Raw genomic sequence first — 17971 nt, forward strand, 5'->3', positions numbered from 1 at the left:
AAAAGTGCTATCTTGTATGCTGTAAAACTTGCATATCTAAAACTTGATAGCCTGAATATTCTAAGCATGATGTAACATTTGCTAAATTTTCTGGCTTCAAAACTGCATGATGATAAAACTTGATAATATGTTTTTCATGCAATAAGTTGAACCAATATCACAAACACTTGATTATGATACTTCTCCTTTTTGTTGATGACAAAGGGGGAGAAGTATGTTGATGAAAGTATGTTGATGACATGACATGTGATGCATAAGTTTATGCATATGTTCATGTTGACGTGTTGCAAGTATTCACGATGAATATTGCAATGACTTGAATTCAGTTTGAATTCAAGGTTCTATCAATATGGCATATTGATAGGGGGAGTTTGTTTAAACTCTGGGAGTTAAGGTTAACTCCGTTTATGATGACATGTTGCTTAGATTTTTGAATCTAAGAGTTTCTATCAATATGGCATATTGATAGGGGGAGTTTGTTTAAACTCCGGGAGTTAAGGTTAACTCCATCATCAAGTAGTTGTCATCATCAAAAAGGGGGAGATTGTTGAATCTCGTATTTTGATGATGAAACTACTTGATATATGTTTATGATTTAATCTGCGTTTTGAGTGACGTAGGATGCTTTGATCAGGATGAGACTATTAAAGCAGGAACATCATGTTGTGCCGGAGGAACATGTCAGAAGATTGGACGTCGGGCCAGTAGATCGGTCGACGTATCGACAGAAGGCTTCGGGCCGTGGACTCAGGCATCGGGCCAAGAAGAGCGGGTATTGTGCCAAGGATATCGGAGTTGCGGAGTCAACTGGCCGATTGGGCAATAGGCTATAGGAAAGGACGATGCGCCGAAGAATCGGACGAAGCGTCGAGGGACCAATGACATGCCGGACAACTTGGTTAATTGTTTAGGATTAATTGTCTCGATCGAAGTTTTTGTTTTGAGTGTGCAGGATTAACTACGATGGAAGAAAGACAAGTAGCAGGAGTTGCGCCGGAGTCAAGTTCATGATCACGTTGGGAGTTCGAGAGTTCGACGGAAGTACGGACGGTCGTCGGAGGTTCTGCGGGAACAGATCCGAGAAGTCCAGAAGCTTGCCAAGCGAAGCTCGTCGGAACTCGCCAAGTGGATCGTCGCAAAGTCCAGGAGTTTGCCGGAAGTCCGCAGAAGCATCACCGAGGGTTCATCGGATGATCGACGGAAGTTCGCCGGAAACTCGCCGGAAAAAGCAATTGACGTACCGAAGCAAAGCTGCAGAAATTGTCTTAGATTTAATCGTAGTTAGCACGGTGATTAAGTTAGAAATGGGAGGTGATCCCATTAGCTTAATCCTGGGGCAATTGGGCCCCTGAAGAACTCAAGTTGGGTCGAATGGTTCAACCCATTCGAACCCAAGAAGCTGTGGGAGGTGCAACCGCCCAGGCAGGGAGGTGCAACCGCCCAAGCTAAGTCTCCCAGCGAGACTGGGCGGTACAACCGCTCCAGCCAGGCGGTGCCACCGCCCAGGCTAAGTCTCCCAGCGAGACTGGGAGGTGCAACCGCTCCAGCCAGGCGGTGCAACCGCCCAGGGCTCAGTCTCCAAGCGAGACTGGGCGGTGCAACCTCCTCTGTCAAGCGGTAGAACCGCCTGAGCTCAAGTTTCGAGCTCTGCCTGGTGATGCAATCACCGAGCTCAGTCTTCGAGCTCTGGAAGAGAAGTACGACCTCTCTGGCCAGGAGATGCACAGCCTAAGCTCAGTCTTCGAGCTCTGGCAGAGAGGTGCAACCACCTCTGGCAGAGAGGTGCAACCACCTCTGGCAGAAAGGGGCGATCACCTCTGGCAGAGAAGAGAAACTTCTCTGGTCAGGAGATGCACCGCCTGAGCTCGGTCTTCGAGCTCTGGCAGGAAGGTGCAACCACCCCTGACAGAGAAGGTGCAACCGTCTGAGCTCAGTCTTCGAGCTCTGCCAAGCGGTGCCACCTCTCCAGTCGAGAGGTGCAACCGCCTGAGCTCAGACTTCGAGCTCTGCCAGGCGGTGCCACCTCTCCAGTCAAGAGGTGCAACCGCCTGATCCCGGAATTTCGGGATTTGATCGTTTTGAGCTCGAAATTTGAATTGGGTTGGGGCCTATAAATACCCCACCCATTCAGCACTGAAAAGAAATAGACCCACACCGAAATCTTGATCTTTTCTGTGATTCTAAGAGCTCAAAAGTGTTGTAAAGCCTTTAAGTCTCCTCCTTCTGTTCTTCAAGTTTTCAGTTGTAAAGTGAGGAGAGAAAGGTCTGTAAAGGTTGTCTCCTGAGCCTGTTAAAAGGAGAGAAACTGTAAAAGGGCAGTTTGGCCTTCGCCCATTGAAGGAAGGCCCCTAGTTGACGTCGGCAACCTCGTCGGTGGAGGAAGCCAAAAGTGGAGTAGGTCAAGGCTGACCGAACCACTCTAAATCTCTGGTTTGCGTTTATTTTTGAGCACTTTATCATTACTGCAAACCTCCTCCATTACTACTGCTCTCTGCGCTTTCACGAACAAGTTCTAAGTGCTGTTCTTCCGAATCTGCATTCAGACGTAAATTCGTATTTTCGTACATTACAGTTTACGTTTACGTTTGATTCTGCAGAACTGTCTTCGGTGCTTTTACGAAAGTGTTTCTTTGCAGTTTACACTTACATTTTGATCCTATTGATAACTGCAAACTGTCCTCTACAATTTTACGAACGAGTTTCAACATTTAGATGTAAAACTGCATTTAGACGTAAATCGGCTTTCCTCTCACAATCATCAGTTCTCAGTTCACGTTTACGTCTTGATTTCAACTGCATACTGCTTTCTGCGAGTATACAAACGAGTTTCAAAGTTTAGACGTAAATCTGCGTCTAGACGTAAAACAGCGTTTAGACGTAAATCTGAGTTTAGATGTAAAACTGCGTTTAGACGTAAATCTGAGTTTAGACGTAAACTGCGCTTAAACGTAAAACTGCGCTTAGACGCAAACTGTGTTTAGACGCAAACTGCGCTTAGACGCAAACTGTGTTTAGACGCAAACTGCGCTTAGACGCAATCTGCGCTTAGACGCAAACTGCACTTAGATACAAACTGAGAATTAGCTTTTGCATCATAATAGTTTTTTTTTATTGAACGAACGCAGCTTTTGGTTTTTAATCGCTGTAAGATTTCCGCTGCACTAATTCACCCCCCCCCTCTTAGTGCTCTCGATCCTAACATCTCCCTCACCGCGCATCCTCGCGTTCAAGGCGCCATGGTCAAGATCATATGTAACATCTCAACCACCCCCCAAGACTCGAACAACAACTAATCGATCGAGCAAATCGAACTTTCGGCAGTGACGCTGTATCGGATATGGGACGAAGGGAATGGGAAGCAGCGGGGGAGGTGCGGTTCGGGGCGTTGGCTCTGTGGCTACCGCTGCTATGCTACGCGAGCAATGGGGTGACGAGTCCGGTGCTGATGGCGGTGAAGAGGTGGGAGATGGAGAGGGTGATGGAGGACCTCATCGCGGGCTTGCCGGGGGAAGACCAGGAGATCATACTGCCATACTGGCTCGAGGACTTCGCCGCCTCCGACTCCGACTGGCCCAACCTTTCTCGCTTCTTAAACGTCAACACAAAGGTCAAAAAAATCTGTGTCAATGTCAAAATTAAGTACTTATTGGTGTTGTTGATGCAATATATACATTTTCGAAGTATAAAACCAAAAGGAATACAATTGCACTGTGAATACTGACGGATGACGAGATCAGAGAATGTCACCAGCTCAGTGGCTCACGAATCGAGGATGAGATCAGTGATCGGCACAATTGCCCTTTCTCTCATGGATACGACTCCAATTTCGTCGACGATGGACGATTGAGATGTGAGATGACGATGATGGGACGGTCGAGATGGGAGAGTTGGAGGAGAATTCGGATCCTGACCCAACTTGGAACAAACCTTTTGCGGTCCTCTCATTTCCCCAAGCCACGATCAGACGGCTGGAAAGTACCGATCGCTACAGTCCGCCCTTCCACACTCCCGCCTCTATTTTACCGGCTCACGTCTGCGTCTGTAGCCATAATCCTCCAAATTTGCCCGAAGAATTAGCTGAAGGAGGAGGACAGCCACGAGGATGGGAGCGATGGAGGTGGAGATGAGGATGGAGGACACGGGAGAGGGCGGCGGGAGGAGGAGGGCTACGACGAAGGCGGAGGAGGAGGAAGCGGTGGGATTGACAGAGGCGCCGTCGATCGAGAGCGAGTTCGACGGGGAGCGGGTGCCGCCTTGGCGGGAGCAGTTGACGGCGCGGGCCTTCGCGGTGAGCCTGGTGTTGGGGGCGATGTTCAGCGTGATCGTGATGAAGCTCAACCTCACCACCGGTGTCATCCCCTCCCTCAACGTCTCCGCCGGCTTGCTCGGCTTTTTCTTCGTCAGGACCTGGACGGTGGCGCTCGGCAGGGCGGGTCTCCTCCGCCTGCCCTTCACCCGCCAGGAGAACACCGTCATCCAGACCTGCGTCGTCGCCACCTCCGGCATCGCCTTCAGCGGTAATCCCCTCCGCCTCCTTATCGTTAGCTGCTTTCCAACCATAATTACGTAGAGAATGCTGTTTTGATTTCCTAAAAAGACAGCATTTTTTATTTGTTTAAGCTATTAATTTCTTCAATAATTATCAGTTTTAAGATTATCCTAAATCTTAGATCACAGAATGAAATGGATGCCAAATTGAGTTGTTCTGCTGACAAATATCCATGAGCAGGGGGCTTTGGAAGTTACCTCTTTGCCATGAGTGAAACCATTGCCAAGCAATCAACAGAAGCTAATGATTCACAGAACATAAAGAATCCCAAACTGGGATGGATGATTGGATTCCTCTTTGTTGTTAGCTTCCTAGGGTTGTTCTCCCTTGTTCCCTTGAGAAAGGTATTGTATCTACTTCAATAGGAATCACGATGAATCAGTCTCTCATGTTGCAGTAGACTTCGACTATAGAATATGAACGAGAAAGGTTGGTTTCAGATAATGATCGTCGACTACAAGTTGATCTATCCAAGCGGCACTGCAACAGCACACCTTATCAACAGCTTCCATACTCCTCAGGGAGCCAAGCTAGCAAAGTAATCTGAACCAGTCTTACAATTGGCCTTCTCTTTCGTCGAGTGAGTTTATGTTAGCAAACTTGGCATTTGTTGCAGGAAGCAGGTGAGAACATTGGGCAAGTTCTTCACGTTCAGCTTCCTCTGGGGTTTCTTCCAGTGGTTTTACACTGCTGGTGATGACTGTGGATTTGCTGCCTTCCCTACATTAGGCCTCCAGGCATACCAAAACAAGTGTGCACCCATAACTTTATCCCTGTTGATACTGTTCTGAAGAGTGAAATGATACAAGATATGAATCTGATTCAAACTTGTTGATAAACTAGTTGGATATCGCTGCAGGTTCTACTTTGATTTTTCAGCTACATATGTTGGGGTTGGGATGATTTGTCCCTATCTCGTAAACATATCTGTGCTCTTGGGAGGCATCCTCTCATGGGGAATCATGTGGCCTCTGATAGGTGCTAAGAAAGGCGACTGGTACTCGGCAGATCTCCCTTCAACCAGTCTTCAAGGGTTGCAAGGATATCGGGTAAAAAGCATCATCTCATGTAAACTGGCCGGCTAAGTAGGATCATCTCATTTCGTCGAGCACTTCGTTGCAGGTGTTCATAGCCATTGCCCTGATCCTGGGAGACGGCCTCTACAACTTCTTCAAGGTCTTGAGCAAGACTGTGGCTGCCTTCGTGACTCAAATCAGGAGCAAGTCGTCTGCGACTCCGCTGCCCTTCTCTGATGACACATCCGTCGTCACCTTCGATGACCAGCTGACACGGACTTAGCTGGATTTGCCTAAGTCGTGCGGCACCCTTGCGTGTCCGTCCGCAAAGGTCAACCTCTCCGAAGCCTCCCATTATCCCTTAAGACCAATCAAAGAGAGAACGGGTTAAAAAGAACGCCTCAATCGGGATCCACAAGCAGACATGTCCGAAAAACACTTCATAGACAATGCAAATTACAAACAGACTTTACAAGCTCTGAATAGTGGCACAACAAAGGGTAAAATGGTCCATTACAGACCGAAAAGCTCTCGCACGTGTCCACATGACACAACCTTTATTTACAAGCCTAAAGATGCTACCAACACAACTAAAATGGGACTATTAAGCCTTCGACCGCCCCTTTACATTCTGTACAGGGTATGAATATGCCAACAGACACGGACAGATATAAGCATTACATCAAACACCTTGTTTAGAAGTTTGTCCGTGACATTCTCCCCCACTTATCCCTTCGACATCCTCGTCGAAGCCTTTGTGAACACTGCAACTCTTCGCCTTTGCTGAGTCTTCAATCTTTTGCTCCAGCTGTAATGCGCCTCCTGGCTCCCAGCTGCTCTCCGCTGCTGTTTTTGAGTCGTCGAACCCTTGATCCGCCATGCTGCTTCAACTCGCCAATGACTCTGACTCTGGTGTGGGGTTGGCTGAGTTGTGTTGATCCTCGTTGATTCCTGCGGATCTCCCGGATGAAGGAAAAGACCATCCTTACTGCGCCAGTCTCTCAAAATTCCACATGCTGCTTGAACTGGGTGGATGCTTGTTGGAGCTTTAACGAGCATTATCTCCCTTCAGTTAGTTGTCACCTCCAAGTAGGTTCGCATCACTTCCACTTTCGATTGCCATTTCGTTGGGAAATGAAGCGGACAACCTACTCTCAGTAGCACTGATCACCGTTGGTGAGGATTTGACAACTATTGTCTTCCATTATCTTCGAAGGGTCTTTGAACTCATGCAGAGCTCCTCTGCTGGATAGATAAGAGAATTGGGGTACTCGGTTTCACCCATTCTCTTAAGGATTGAGAAGGCAAAGGTTACTTGACTTCGCCCGCCTCCTCAAGGTTGTACTTCACGCATCGAGCTGGTTACTGGCCTTCGCCTGCTCTTTGCTCACACTTCTGAAGCACTTGAAGTGTTTGCACTCCTTGCGTTGAGTTAGCTACTGTGATTCACCTTCTCAATGCCATTGAACTTCTGGAATGCAGGAAGTTTTCACCCCAACTTGGAGTAATTCTCTGATAGATGAGGTCGCCTCTGGGATTGTACCGTCTTCTCCATCAACCCTGCCGCCTACTCCACTGAGTAGCAAAGGTACAACACCGCGTACTGCTTGCTTCGTTCCTTGGTCGTGCACTCTTGCATGACCCAAAGTCCTTCACTTACGGCTATCTTGATGAGAAACTTGTTGACACCGGTCTTACGAAGTTCCTCGGCCTCTGCCCTTCAGCCTTGTCTCGGTACTTGGAGATTGCCTCTGCATGCTCCACCTCCTCGGCCCCTTTCACGACCAAACACCCTCCCTCCATGAGAGTAAGGGATCAATGACCTTCACGGAAGTCCCGCCTCTACGGTACCATGGCGCTGCCATGCCCATGGCACTACTATCCGTCGCCTCGCATCTACATCCCTTTTCTTCACAATCAGTAGAAATGTCTCCGTGGCACTCCTCTGAGTCCACCTCCATTCTGACTGATGCTTGATTTTGGGTAGCTAAGTCCCTCTGGACTCGTCGTCGCTTCCTTGCCCCTTTCGACCCCCTGCTTCAACACCTCTGTGTTCTCCAAGCAGTCTGTTTGGTCAATGGAAAGACAGACTGCAACTCCCATGCATGGCCTCTGCCATCGCGTTGTAGGATTTGCACCAATTCTGTTCTCCTTAGCTTCCTTGGTAGCAACGTTCGCTTACTCGACCTTGTCCTCTGACTTGTCGGGCTCCCTTAAGCGAATATGAGCTCTGGAGCAGTCCAACTCTCCAGCTGCTTCGATCATACCTCTGCATGATCAAGTCCCTCCCATGGAACTCACTGGTACTTACATACGAACTTTTCCCTTGGTGGAACCCAGCCCCCATATGCTGATGACCAAGGTTTTCATCCGATGCAAAATTCGGTGCACGCCCGGAAGACCCGCCTCTGCGGTACCATGGCCTTCACTCCTTGAATCCATAGCCCTTCTTACCGTCGTGTTGTTCACCAAAGCGGAGCTCCCAGTAGCTCCCGATCATACCTCCATATGATCTAGTCCCTCCCGGGACTATGTCGTGTGTATTGCATTGCCACGAACTGTTCCACCACGATCCGCTGCACCATGTCGCCTCCTTGTGACATCTCCACTGCATTCTGATCTTTGTGGAATAAACTCGAATTGTGAATCCTCCATGTGTGGCCTCTGCCAATACATCGCAGGGTCTTCTCCACCTTCGATTTTGTTCGCTCTTTTGGCAATCAACCTTCATCCACCCACTCTTGGGTCACACCTAGATGAAGCACCGCTCTAGGACAGTCCGTCGCCTAGTAGCTCCCGAAGTCCACCGACTTCACTGTAATTTGTGCACCATTGTCTGGATCCTGGGCCTCTGCCCCTACCAGCATAATCTCCGCTGCGCACCGCTTCCTTCATGGCAACTTGAATGGCAACACTGTGGCATATTCTTCAAGAGTACCCGCCTCTACGTCCTCTTGCCTCGTGCTAAGGCCTTCTAAACTCAACTTCGCCTCCGCAAATTGAGTCGCCTTAGTTCCTCCATCAAATGCTCCTCCGAGATAAGGTGCATGTGCCCCGAAGCTCCCTTCGTCTTTGGCACCATGCAAGATGAGTATGCTCCGTCAGAATGAAGGACCCATGGAACAACATGATCTTACTCTTGCCTCTGCAAGAGTTCGTGTCCTTGACCTCTGTCTAAGGAAAGCACTGTGCCTCTGCTCCATGTTCCAACTTCTATGCTGGCTCCCTTCATGCGGCTTGGGTACTTCGCCAAGTTACACCCAAGTTGCTCCGCTCCTTGTTTTTTGCATTGAGTCGATGGTGGCCCTCGCGCCCACCATTCCACGGGTCAGCCCTCCCTTGAGTCCAATCTCTACATCAACTCCAAGTGTGCCTTCATTTAAGTTGCTTTAGGTCGCTCCCCCACTTGATCTCGCAATGCATCCACCAATGCATTCTCTCGAGCGAGATCATGCGACAACTCCTCGCTACTTGCTCGGTCCATTGAGCTTCGTGGAGTTGTTGTTTGTGAGGTACTCCTCCTCAACATGTGAAGTCCGTCTCACATGATTCTCCCTCTGGAGAGCCGAGACTTATCCCTCCTGGATAACTGTCCCGTTGGAGCAACATCTCTCTTCATTTCGGAGACCACCATCCCCTTGGACTACTCCGACCTGCTGAACAAACTGTGCATTGTTCTGCCTCTTGCAAACGCACTTGCTAGATTGCGCCTCCACGTCAATACAGCCACCGCTGCACCCCTCAAGGCCTAGCAACATGCTGAACTCGTTGCACACTTCAGCCTCCTCCGGACGTATCTTTCGCATGCCGAAGAGAAAGTTTCAATGCTCCATGGCGCCGAGTCTCGGTCACCTTAGGATGGCCACGAACATTCCATCGTCCGCATACAAGTCCATGCATGAGTACCAAATTCATCGAGTTAGCAATTCCCCTCACCTCTGTGAGCTTTGCATAACTCTTTTGGTCGTTGAGCAACTCATTCTACCTTGGATGGTCTCATTCTTGCCAAGCGCCTCGCTTGCCTAGAGCACCATCAAGTATAGTTGTCAACGTTGAGCCGTAGCTCAAACTCAGCAATCCTAACCTTTGTGCGCTCCACATTCTTCCAAGCTTGCCTGTTCTCGTGGTGCCTCTTGCGCGAAGGGTTGGCCATTTCTCTGAATGCCAATCTCAGATGCCCGCTCCTCTGAGCGACTCCTTTTCCCTACATCTCCATGCCCGTTTTCCCTCAAACGGTCGCGCGTGTGCTGACTGCCCTCAACGCAGCCCCGCTAGGTCCCCCACGTTTACATGTCAAGTGTTTCTATGAGTGCTTGTCCCGCTCTGATACCATATGACACGGACTTAGCTAGATTTGCCTAAGTCGTGCGGCACCCTTGCGTGTCCGTCCGCAAAGGTCAGCCTCCCCGAAGCCTCTCATTGTCCCTTAGGACCAACCAAAGAGAGAACGGGTTAAAAAGAACGCCTCAATCGGGATCTACAAGCAGACATATCCGAAAAACACTTCATAGACAATGCAAATTACAAACAGACTTTACAAGCTCTGAACAGTGGCACAACAAAGGGTAAAATGGTCCATTACAGACCGAAAAGCTCTCGCACGTGTCCACATGACACAACCTTTATTTACAAGTCTAAAGAGGCCACCAACCCAACTAAAATGGGACTATTAAGCCTTCGGCCGCCCCTTTACATTCTATACAGGGTATGAACATGTCAACAGACACGGACAGATATAAGCATTACATCAAACATCTTGTTTAGAAGTTTGTCGACACAGCGTCGCGTCCAACTCTTTCTCATGACCAAATCCCCAAACCAATTGCCTACGGAGGTTATCTTGTCGTTGCTGCCGTATCTACTGCTACGCTTCCCCACATCATTCCGCAGCTGCGGTGGTACTACGTGCTGGTGGCCTACGTGTTCGCGCCGGTGCTGGCGTTCTGCAATGCCTACGGCGCTGGCCTTACCGACTGGTCTCTTGCTTCGACCTACGGCAAGCTAGCCATCTTCACCATCGGCGCGTGGGCTGGGGCCTCCCGCGGCGGCGTTCTCGCGGGCCTCGCTGCTTGCGGTGTCATGATGAGCATCGTGGCCACCGCTTCGGACCTGATGCAGGACTTCAAGACCGGGTACTTGACTCTGGCCTCGCCGAGGTCCATGTTCGTCAGCCAGGTGATCGGCACTGCCATGGGATGCGTCATTGCTCCGTCCGTCTTCTGGTTGTTCTTGAAGGCGTTCGAAGACATCGGCGTCCCGGGAACAGAGTACCCATCGCCCAATGCTCTCGTCTACCGCAACATGGCGATACTCGGGGTGGAGGGCTTCTCGTCGCTGCCGAAGCACTGCCTCGTCCTCTGCTACGTGTTCTTCCTCGCCGCCGTCCTCGTCAACGCATCGAGGGACGTCGTGGGGAAGAAGGCGGCGAGGTTCATACCGCTGCCGATGGCCATCGCGATACCGTTCTACTTGGGGTCTGCCTTTGCCATCGACATGTGTGTAGGCAGCTTGATGTTGTTCATCTGGGAGAGGACGGACAAGGCGAAGGCGGAAGCGTTCGGGCCGGCGGTGGCCTCGGGGTTGATCTGCGGCGACGGGATATGGACTCTTCCGCAGTCGGTGCTCGCGCTGGCCAAGGTGAAGCCGCCCATATGCATGAAGTTTTTGTCGAGGAGCATGAACGAGAAGGTGGATGCGTTCATCGCATCCGTGTCTTAGTCAATAGGAAATAAACAATAAGAGGAAAGGCAAGCGGCATGGTTACTAATCCTTCACTCCCAGGTGTGGAAATGAGAAAGTAGCTGGCACACGATTTTGAGGACTCACACAATAAAGTGGAATGAAAAGATGAAGACGATGGAGACCGTCGAAATTGTGGTTGCAGAAGCTTTAGAGTAATAATAATACAAGGGAACCAAATTCCTCATGAAAATAAATACCCAGAAGATAAAGGAGAGAGGATTCCTCGATGTAACGATGTCAAGTGAACGATCTGATGCTTGCTGGGTCTTCACACAAATCATATATCAGCAACAAGGAAATTTCCAGGTAAGGAAACCTGCAAATGTTTATTGTTTCTTCAAGTATGAGAAACTCGATTTCTCTATGTGATCATGGACGACAAACAGCAAATAGGTGAAATCTGAAAGCACAATGAATAGAAATTGAGTCACCTTTTCGCCCAATTTGAAGGGGGGAAGGCCTCTGTAAGGGCATCCACCACACCTGAATGCATCCCCGAGTCCGCACTGCAAAATGAAAATGGTTAAGCAAGAATACATTATTGGATATCTTCACAAGCACGACAAATTATCAAGTCATAATGTCGACTTCACAATTAAGGATAAATCAGTCACATACACTGCCACAAGCGGACTGAGGATTATTCATCTGCTCTGTGGTTAATCCCACTTTCTGCAATTTCTCCTCTTCTTGAGCCCTTCCACAAGTGCAGTTCTTGCAAGCCTTCCTTGTGCTTCCAACCTCACAGTCTGCAACTGAGCCAAAGCAAGTGAACTGTAAGTTTACAGGGATCTCAGAAGAGACACGATAAGAAAGACTTAAAAGTTCTGAATCATACAGGCAGGCAGCTGTGGTTTTTTCAGGTCTTCCTCGGTCAGGAGACTGTCTTCATCGATCAGATCTGATTCATCATCAATCTTAATTTTGGGTACCATACTCGTTGCTTTCTTTAAGGGAAAAGATGAACCTGCTGTCCAAGAAGCCTTCTTACCCTTAATCTGTGCCAGAGTGCGATAATTTATTACAAGACCAACATAAGAAGGGGTACGATTAGGAATAGCAGTTGCAACAATCAGAATATAACTCACTGTAATGGACTGAACATTTCCAGCTGATAAGAAAGGTTTCATTTCCAGTGATTGCACATCCAGAAAACCTTGCATAAGCAACTTCAACTCCATCGTGGAGCTTGGCTGCAAGGGTAGTGCTTTAACATTTCATCTCCTCAAGCCATTATAACAGATATTTGTCGGGAACACAATTGAAAACCTACTTTTCATATGACAAAAGAAGGCTACCTTTTCCAGCATACCAGAAGACAGAATAGATTGTAAAATGAGTTCGCCACCGGGTTTTAGCACTCGACCAATTTCTCGAAGCCACTGCTCTCCAACAAGCTCGGGTTTGTTCCAGGCAGTAACGACCACATCGAAAGATGCAGTCATAATTGGCAATTTCCCTTCTGTCAAGCATACCATCCAATTTAATTTCAAGGAAGAATATACAATTTCCATAGAACTTTACTCTGCTAGATCTATCACAAACACGGAATAATTAGCTACTTCAACCACAACTCCAATGCCCAAATCTTAAGCTATGTACGATCTATTCCAAATCAAGGAGAAAAGGTTACCAAGCGATTCGCACTGGGTAATAACGACGACATCGTCTTCCGGGACTGCTTCGGCCCCCGCATCCCGCGCAGCAGACAGGATCGCGTCGAGGGGCAACGCAACATCATCCGTCAACAGAAGCGTGCTGCTCTTCCTCCCCATGATGTCCTGCAATAAACTCCCTCAAACAATCTCGGATCAAGTTGCTGATCTTTCCCGGAAAATGATAACCTAAGAATCAATCCAAACGACGAAGGCGGGATGAAACAACTCACCATCGAAACCGTACGAGTCAAGAAAACGAACCCTGGAATTGATCCCCGAGACGATTAACGCGGCAGCCGCGGGCGGAGGGGGTATTTATAGGGACCCTAAAGCTCAGAGCTCACTCGAGGCCGGTTGAGCTAACCGTCGCACATCGGCTGTGGAGATTGGTTTGGTTCGCCGATCTAACGGTCCAGATTGACCGAGCGCACGAGAACGTGGTCGGCGAGGATGCGGGGTCGATATGGAGCCACGTGGGACACGAGACGCGTGTCCGGGGGAGGACTCGCCTGTGCGCCAGCGTGTCGCACCGCGGCGGGGAACGTGGAGTTTGGCAGCCAATGAGAGCCTGCCAAGGAGATCACGAGGCTGATGGATCCTTTGGAGCTTGCGATGCGAGTTGGAGGCAGAAAGCGACGGACAACCACCGGTGGGTGGAAGAAGGGGACGTGGATGAGAATTGTGCAAGCGCTGGTGTGGCAATAACGTGGGGCTGTTCGCTATCGAACATTCCCAGCGTTGATAGAAGTTGGCGAGGACACCATGCACAGTCTTCAGTGTGCGAGACAACACGTACTTAAATCTCGGGAGACGTCCTCTTAGACTTTTTAGTAGCCTTTCATCATCTACGATCAAATCATCTAAAATATCATGACATTAAAAACATTAAACACTCCCTTTGTAACAGATGATTTCTAAAATTCCAATAATGAATTTAAGCTTAAAACTTACAATTAGAATATTTAGGCATCAATTTTCAAACTTGAACTACATTTTTCTGACAACCTCACCACGCAGGACCAAAGATAATAAAAAGGATGATATTTACCGTGAGAGAAGACAGCACAAGGCAGGTTGAATCAATTCAAAGATGCCGGAAATTGGAACGAAGACAAAAAAAAAAAAAAAGCTTGTTCAGTGCATAGCATACTTCTGATCATTCATCACATTTCACCTATAAAACTGGTCTTTATATTGGGGAGATTAAGCACAGCCATATAAATTGACAAATCGACTCTGATAGTATCTTCTTTACTAACAGCCATAAAGATTGAGAAGTCAACGTCAGTCGACGAAAGCAGACTTGAAGTGGTAGTCATCGATCGTAGAATAAATATGACCGATGTCCACATAGTAATCGATAGCTTCCCTGCTCAGAGACATCAAATATAAGATTAGTTCACAGATATGAGTAGAAGAGTGAAAGAGAGCAACTAGGGAGAGCAAGAGACTTGATCTTATTGATTGGTACTCCCAGTCGTTTGGCAACTTCATCAACATGCAATCCATGGTCGCTGTCACTGTTCAACAATCACATGCTTTATCGCTAATAATTCATGATTTGAATGAATCGAGCATTCTACCAAACATGCTACAAATGACTTACACGTTTGCAGGTTCCTGGAAAACGTTCAACACTAATTTGTAGATGTCAGTCTCAGGTCCATTCGTGTTTGCACTTCCAGAAGACTAATAAAAGTACAGAAAAGCTATGCCAGTTAGTGAATTCAACCACTAGCTTATTCATGATTTGGAAGGAAAATTAAATATAAAAACTCCATACTGGACTGGCAACTGGAGTTTGGGGCACTCTCAACCCTTCAAAAGAAGTGGTTGTTGTCTTTACTGGAGTTGTCTGGTGCTGGAAAGCACCTCCCTGTTGCAAATGACAAACAGAAGGCCCGGTTACAAACGTGGAATTGCATAGAGATACAAAAACTCATGGACGAGACAGCTAAATATCCAAGATGCCAATACCTTCTGCCTGGTGTTCCAGAGATGTACATGTATGCACTGAATGAAGTGGAGTGCAATAGCATTATAGTCACTGACAGGCCTGGAGTGCAAATTAAGTTAGAGTTGCAGTTTGTAGACAGTGACAAACCTAAAATACGGCAAAACATGTAAACATAGATAATCAAATATTTCTTAACCAAGTGAATCTAAGACGTTTGGAAGGAACAGCATAGTGTACAAAGATCTCTCTAGTTAGGAGTACTACGAGGGTTAATTTATAGTCTTGGGACTAAGTACAGAGGTTGCTTCTGTTCACCTGAATCCTTAAAATCTGTTTTGTTTCAATAAGGTGTAAATTGACACCAAAGTGCAGTTTCCAGAGTCAGGTTTCATGAAACTTGACTTTTACACTCATATTTAGTTATCCAAAATTCATTGAAGTAAAATTCCACAAAATCAAATAAAATATCTACCCTCCCACTTTTCCATAAATAACTCAAGCTCCAGAGTCATAGTCCAGTTTGTTAAATTTATGACTTCCCAAACCCCATTTCCGAATTGCTATCTAGTTCTGGTGAACCAAACATAGGAACTTCTGTCATTTTCATCAGAAGTGTAATTAATTAGCTCACTTTGGAGAAACAAACAGGACCAGAAATGTTTCATTCAGAAAGGAGCAACCCTGTACATTTTATGAACATATCATATAGCAATGCCATTGATAATATGCTCGTAAGTCTCCATGACACTTGAGAATTATGGCATCCAACATTGCAACATCAAATTAAATTATCCAGTTGCCACTAATGAGTTTGGACAAAGGTAAGAAAACTTTAAACAAGCAAATAAGTGAGAAGTTATAAGAACTTGAATCAAGTAGAGTATGCATGCCAATCCACAACCACAAAGGTAGTAAAATCTGTCAAAAGCAAAAGGAGGGCAACAGACAAAATGGGCCAGCCCAGTGTGAAACACAAGCCACATCGCAAGTTGCATTTGTATATCTTTCAAACTGAATTTGATAATGACCTCTGGGCCATAATTTAACCCACTTCTATAGAAGTAAAATATGTAAGATCATCACATGTCCTCTTTAGTAGATTAGACACATCACTCAGTGGAAAATTTTACCCGAACCATGACAACCACTGAACAATTGCAGTCCTTAAGGTCATTATAAGCATATTTTAGCGCAACTGAATTAAGGCACTGATGTTAAGGTAGATTAGGTAACCAGGATAAAGCACAATGCATGATGTTACTTACAGATATTAACTCCTTGACCAGATTACATATCCAAATAAAAGTTCTAAAATTGTAAAGCTTACAGCTGAGATTTTCTCAATTTCCTATGTTGATCCGCATTGTTAGGAACGAACCACATCATTAAGTTTCCCCATAGTAAATTCAAAAACCAAATAAAAAGACACAGACCTCTATAGTTGAGTGCAACCACTAGGTTTGTAGGACTGATGATGCTTGGTTACCAAGGAAGTTATTTCCATTTTGCTTTAAGTTGATTGATCACTAATCTAACCCTAGAAACATAGGTTGGCAACAAAGTAGAATATGTTCCCATCCCTGATAAGATTAGCTATTATGACCAATAATTCTATGTCCATGCTTTCTGCAATAAAAGCTGTTACTTTTCATTCAAGAACTAACAGGGCCAATAAAAGAATCATTGTTTTCAATTAGAACACTTAGCAATAGATTATGCATCCAGCAATGTAAGGTGAAGGCTTATTTATGCAAACAATTAAAAGACATCTAAATCCAAGAACAACTTAGAAGCAAGAACCTGTAGCTCCTATCAGGACTAAAATATTCTGGGTTTTCTTATATAGATAAAAATTTCTAAAAAAAACAATAGATTGTCAAAAAAATTAACTAAGGTTCATCATACAGCATCACATACCGCCCAATACAACGGTACATATCGGTCTAACAAAGGACTAGTACAAGTGAGACATACCAATTTGTTAATACTCCCCACTGTACCATATGTCGGTACATTGATATGGTTTGGTACATTACATACTATACTGATGATAGATCAATACACCAACACAACCGATAAGGCGAATGATGTTTTCAACTATGTTCAATAACAGGATTTTGCAACGAAAAGAGCAAATATGAACTGGAACACAGAATCAGAAACATCAAATAGCTTACCTAACAGAGAATGCAACGGCTCTTTTTTTGTCTTGAAATCCTTTAAGGCTACCATTGACGGAGACATACATACCATTCCTTCACCCCCCCAAAAGAATGATTAGTCAGAAAGTGAAGGAAAAATAAAGAGAAAAAAATATTAACACGACAAAAATAAGCATATTATCTGTGATATCTTACTGAATAATAGCTGTCTCGTTTGCATCTGAAGTGTCATTAACCCTAAAAATCATAGTCAAAAGAGAAAATAACGGCATCAGGACAACATGCTGCGTCGACAAGTGAAGTAGAAGGTTTCTACCATCTGATGACATCGATTCGTCCAGTGCCATCGTCAAGGGTGAAGGTAACGTCCGTAGCCCTCTCCGCCTTGTTCATCACCAGCCCCAGGAGTCTAATCTGCACCCACCAAATAAAAACATCATTCTCAGTAAAAACCGAGCTAAATTTTAGGCTTCAGATTTCAGGAATAACACCTCAAAAAGATCCATAAACAAAAAGAAGATTCAAGGGCTTTACATTGGTGGCATCAACTCCATCGAGAAGGAGACTGGACTTATCGCCTGCAGAGTCGAAGGCCTCCCTAATCTGCTTCACCGTCACGGGAAGAACTCCCGGAGCGCCACGATTCTGAGAAAACATCGAGGTCAAGGGATCCACGGAAGGAGATCGGTACAAATAAATCACAGTTCGTCGTTACCTTAGCGAAGCCGGAATCAGGGTTTTGGGAGGATTGAGAGAGCATGAATCCACCTCCATCGATTTGGCTCGAGAACATCTTTGGTGCTACTTCTCCCCTCTTCTTCCCTCTCGATCTAGAGCAAGAGAAGGACTCAACCCCCGCCCTAAATGTAGACGGCGCGTTACGAGGT

General features: G+C 46.6%; 3 protein-coding genes and 1 pseudogene across 4 annotated transcripts; 2 read left to right on the top strand and 2 right to left on the bottom strand.

Moving 5' to 3' along the window:
* The first annotated feature begins 4111 nt into the window (after positions 1–4111).
* On the top strand, positions 4112–4570 carry LOC108951442 (probable metal-nicotianamine transporter YSL12). The gene has a single exon (XM_018819138.2). It carries the CDS (start codon positions 4112–4114, stop codon positions 4568–4570), a length of 459 nt encoding a protein of 152 aa, XP_018674683.2.
* LOC135651853 (probable metal-nicotianamine transporter YSL12) lies at positions 4368–11283 on the top strand (annotated as a pseudogene).
* An 18-nt stretch (positions 11284–11301) lies between these two features.
* On the bottom strand, positions 11302–13344 carry LOC104000500 (anamorsin homolog). 2 transcript variants are annotated; one of them, XM_065172370.1, is made up of 8 exons: positions 13196–13344; positions 12941–13088; positions 12606–12769; positions 12396–12500; positions 12146–12305; positions 11926–12056; positions 11739–11813; positions 11302–11623 (listed from the first exon to the last, which is right to left on the bottom strand). In XM_065172370.1, exons 1-8 carry the CDS (start codon positions 13196–13198, stop codon positions 11585–11587), a joined length of 825 nt encoding a protein of 274 aa, XP_065028442.1. In that variant the 5' UTR covers positions 13199–13344; the 3' UTR covers positions 11302–11584. The 2 variants fall into 2 exon arrangements, with proteins under 2 accessions (XP_065028442.1, XP_065028441.1); XM_065172369.1 differs by having other exon boundaries at positions 11926–12062; positions 13196–13343.
* Positions 13345–14112: 768 nt separating this feature from the next.
* LOC135650646 (replication protein A 32 kDa subunit A-like) lies at positions 14113–17948 on the bottom strand. The gene is made up of 10 exons (XM_065170140.1): positions 17800–17948; positions 17619–17729; positions 17401–17498; positions 17280–17321; positions 17100–17177; positions 14943–15021; positions 14749–14841; positions 14572–14654; positions 14417–14485; positions 14113–14334 (listed from the first exon to the last, which is right to left on the bottom strand). The coding sequence occupies exons 1-10, from the start codon at positions 17875–17877 to the stop codon at positions 14250–14252; spliced, it is 816 nt and encodes a 271-aa protein (XP_065026212.1). The 5' UTR covers positions 17878–17948; the 3' UTR covers positions 14113–14249.
* Positions 17949–17971: the final 23 nt, after the last annotated feature.

The sequence above is a fragment of the Musa acuminata genome, chromosome BXJ3-10 (assembly GCF_036884655.1).
Source record: "Musa acuminata AAA Group cultivar baxijiao chromosome BXJ3-10, Cavendish_Baxijiao_AAA, whole genome shotgun sequence".
Lineage (NCBI taxonomy): Eukaryota > Viridiplantae > Streptophyta > Magnoliopsida > Zingiberales > Musaceae > Musa > Musa acuminata.

Excerpts from the sequence above, each read along its gene's own strand:
- LOC108951442 (XM_018819138.2), top strand. The coding sequence starts at position 4,112 with ATGGAGGTGGAGATGAGGATGGAGGACACGGGAGAGGGCGGCGGGAGG.
- LOC104000500 (XM_065172369.1), bottom strand. Across the intron at positions 12,501-12,605 it reads CTTCTGGTATGCTGGAAAAG|CCAAGCTCCACGATGGAGTT; the intron begins GTAGCCTTCTTT and ends CTACCCTTGCAG. Across the intron at positions 12,063-12,145 it reads AAAACCACAGCTGCCTGCCT|TTGCAGACTGTGAGGTTGGA; the intron begins GTATGATTCAGA and ends GCTTTGGCTCAG.
- LOC135650646 (XM_065170140.1), bottom strand. The coding sequence starts at position 17,877 with ATGTTCTCGAGCCAAATCGATGGAGGTGGATTCATGCTCTCTCAATCC. Across the intron at positions 17,499-17,618 it reads ATGGAGTTGATGCCACCAAT|ATTAGACTCCTGGGGCTGGT; the intron begins GTAAAGCCCTTG and ends TGGTGGGTGCAG. Across the intron at positions 14,486-14,571 it reads TTCCAGGAACCTGCAAACGT|TGACAGCGACCATGGATTGC; the intron begins GTAAGTCATTTG and ends ATTGTTGAACAG.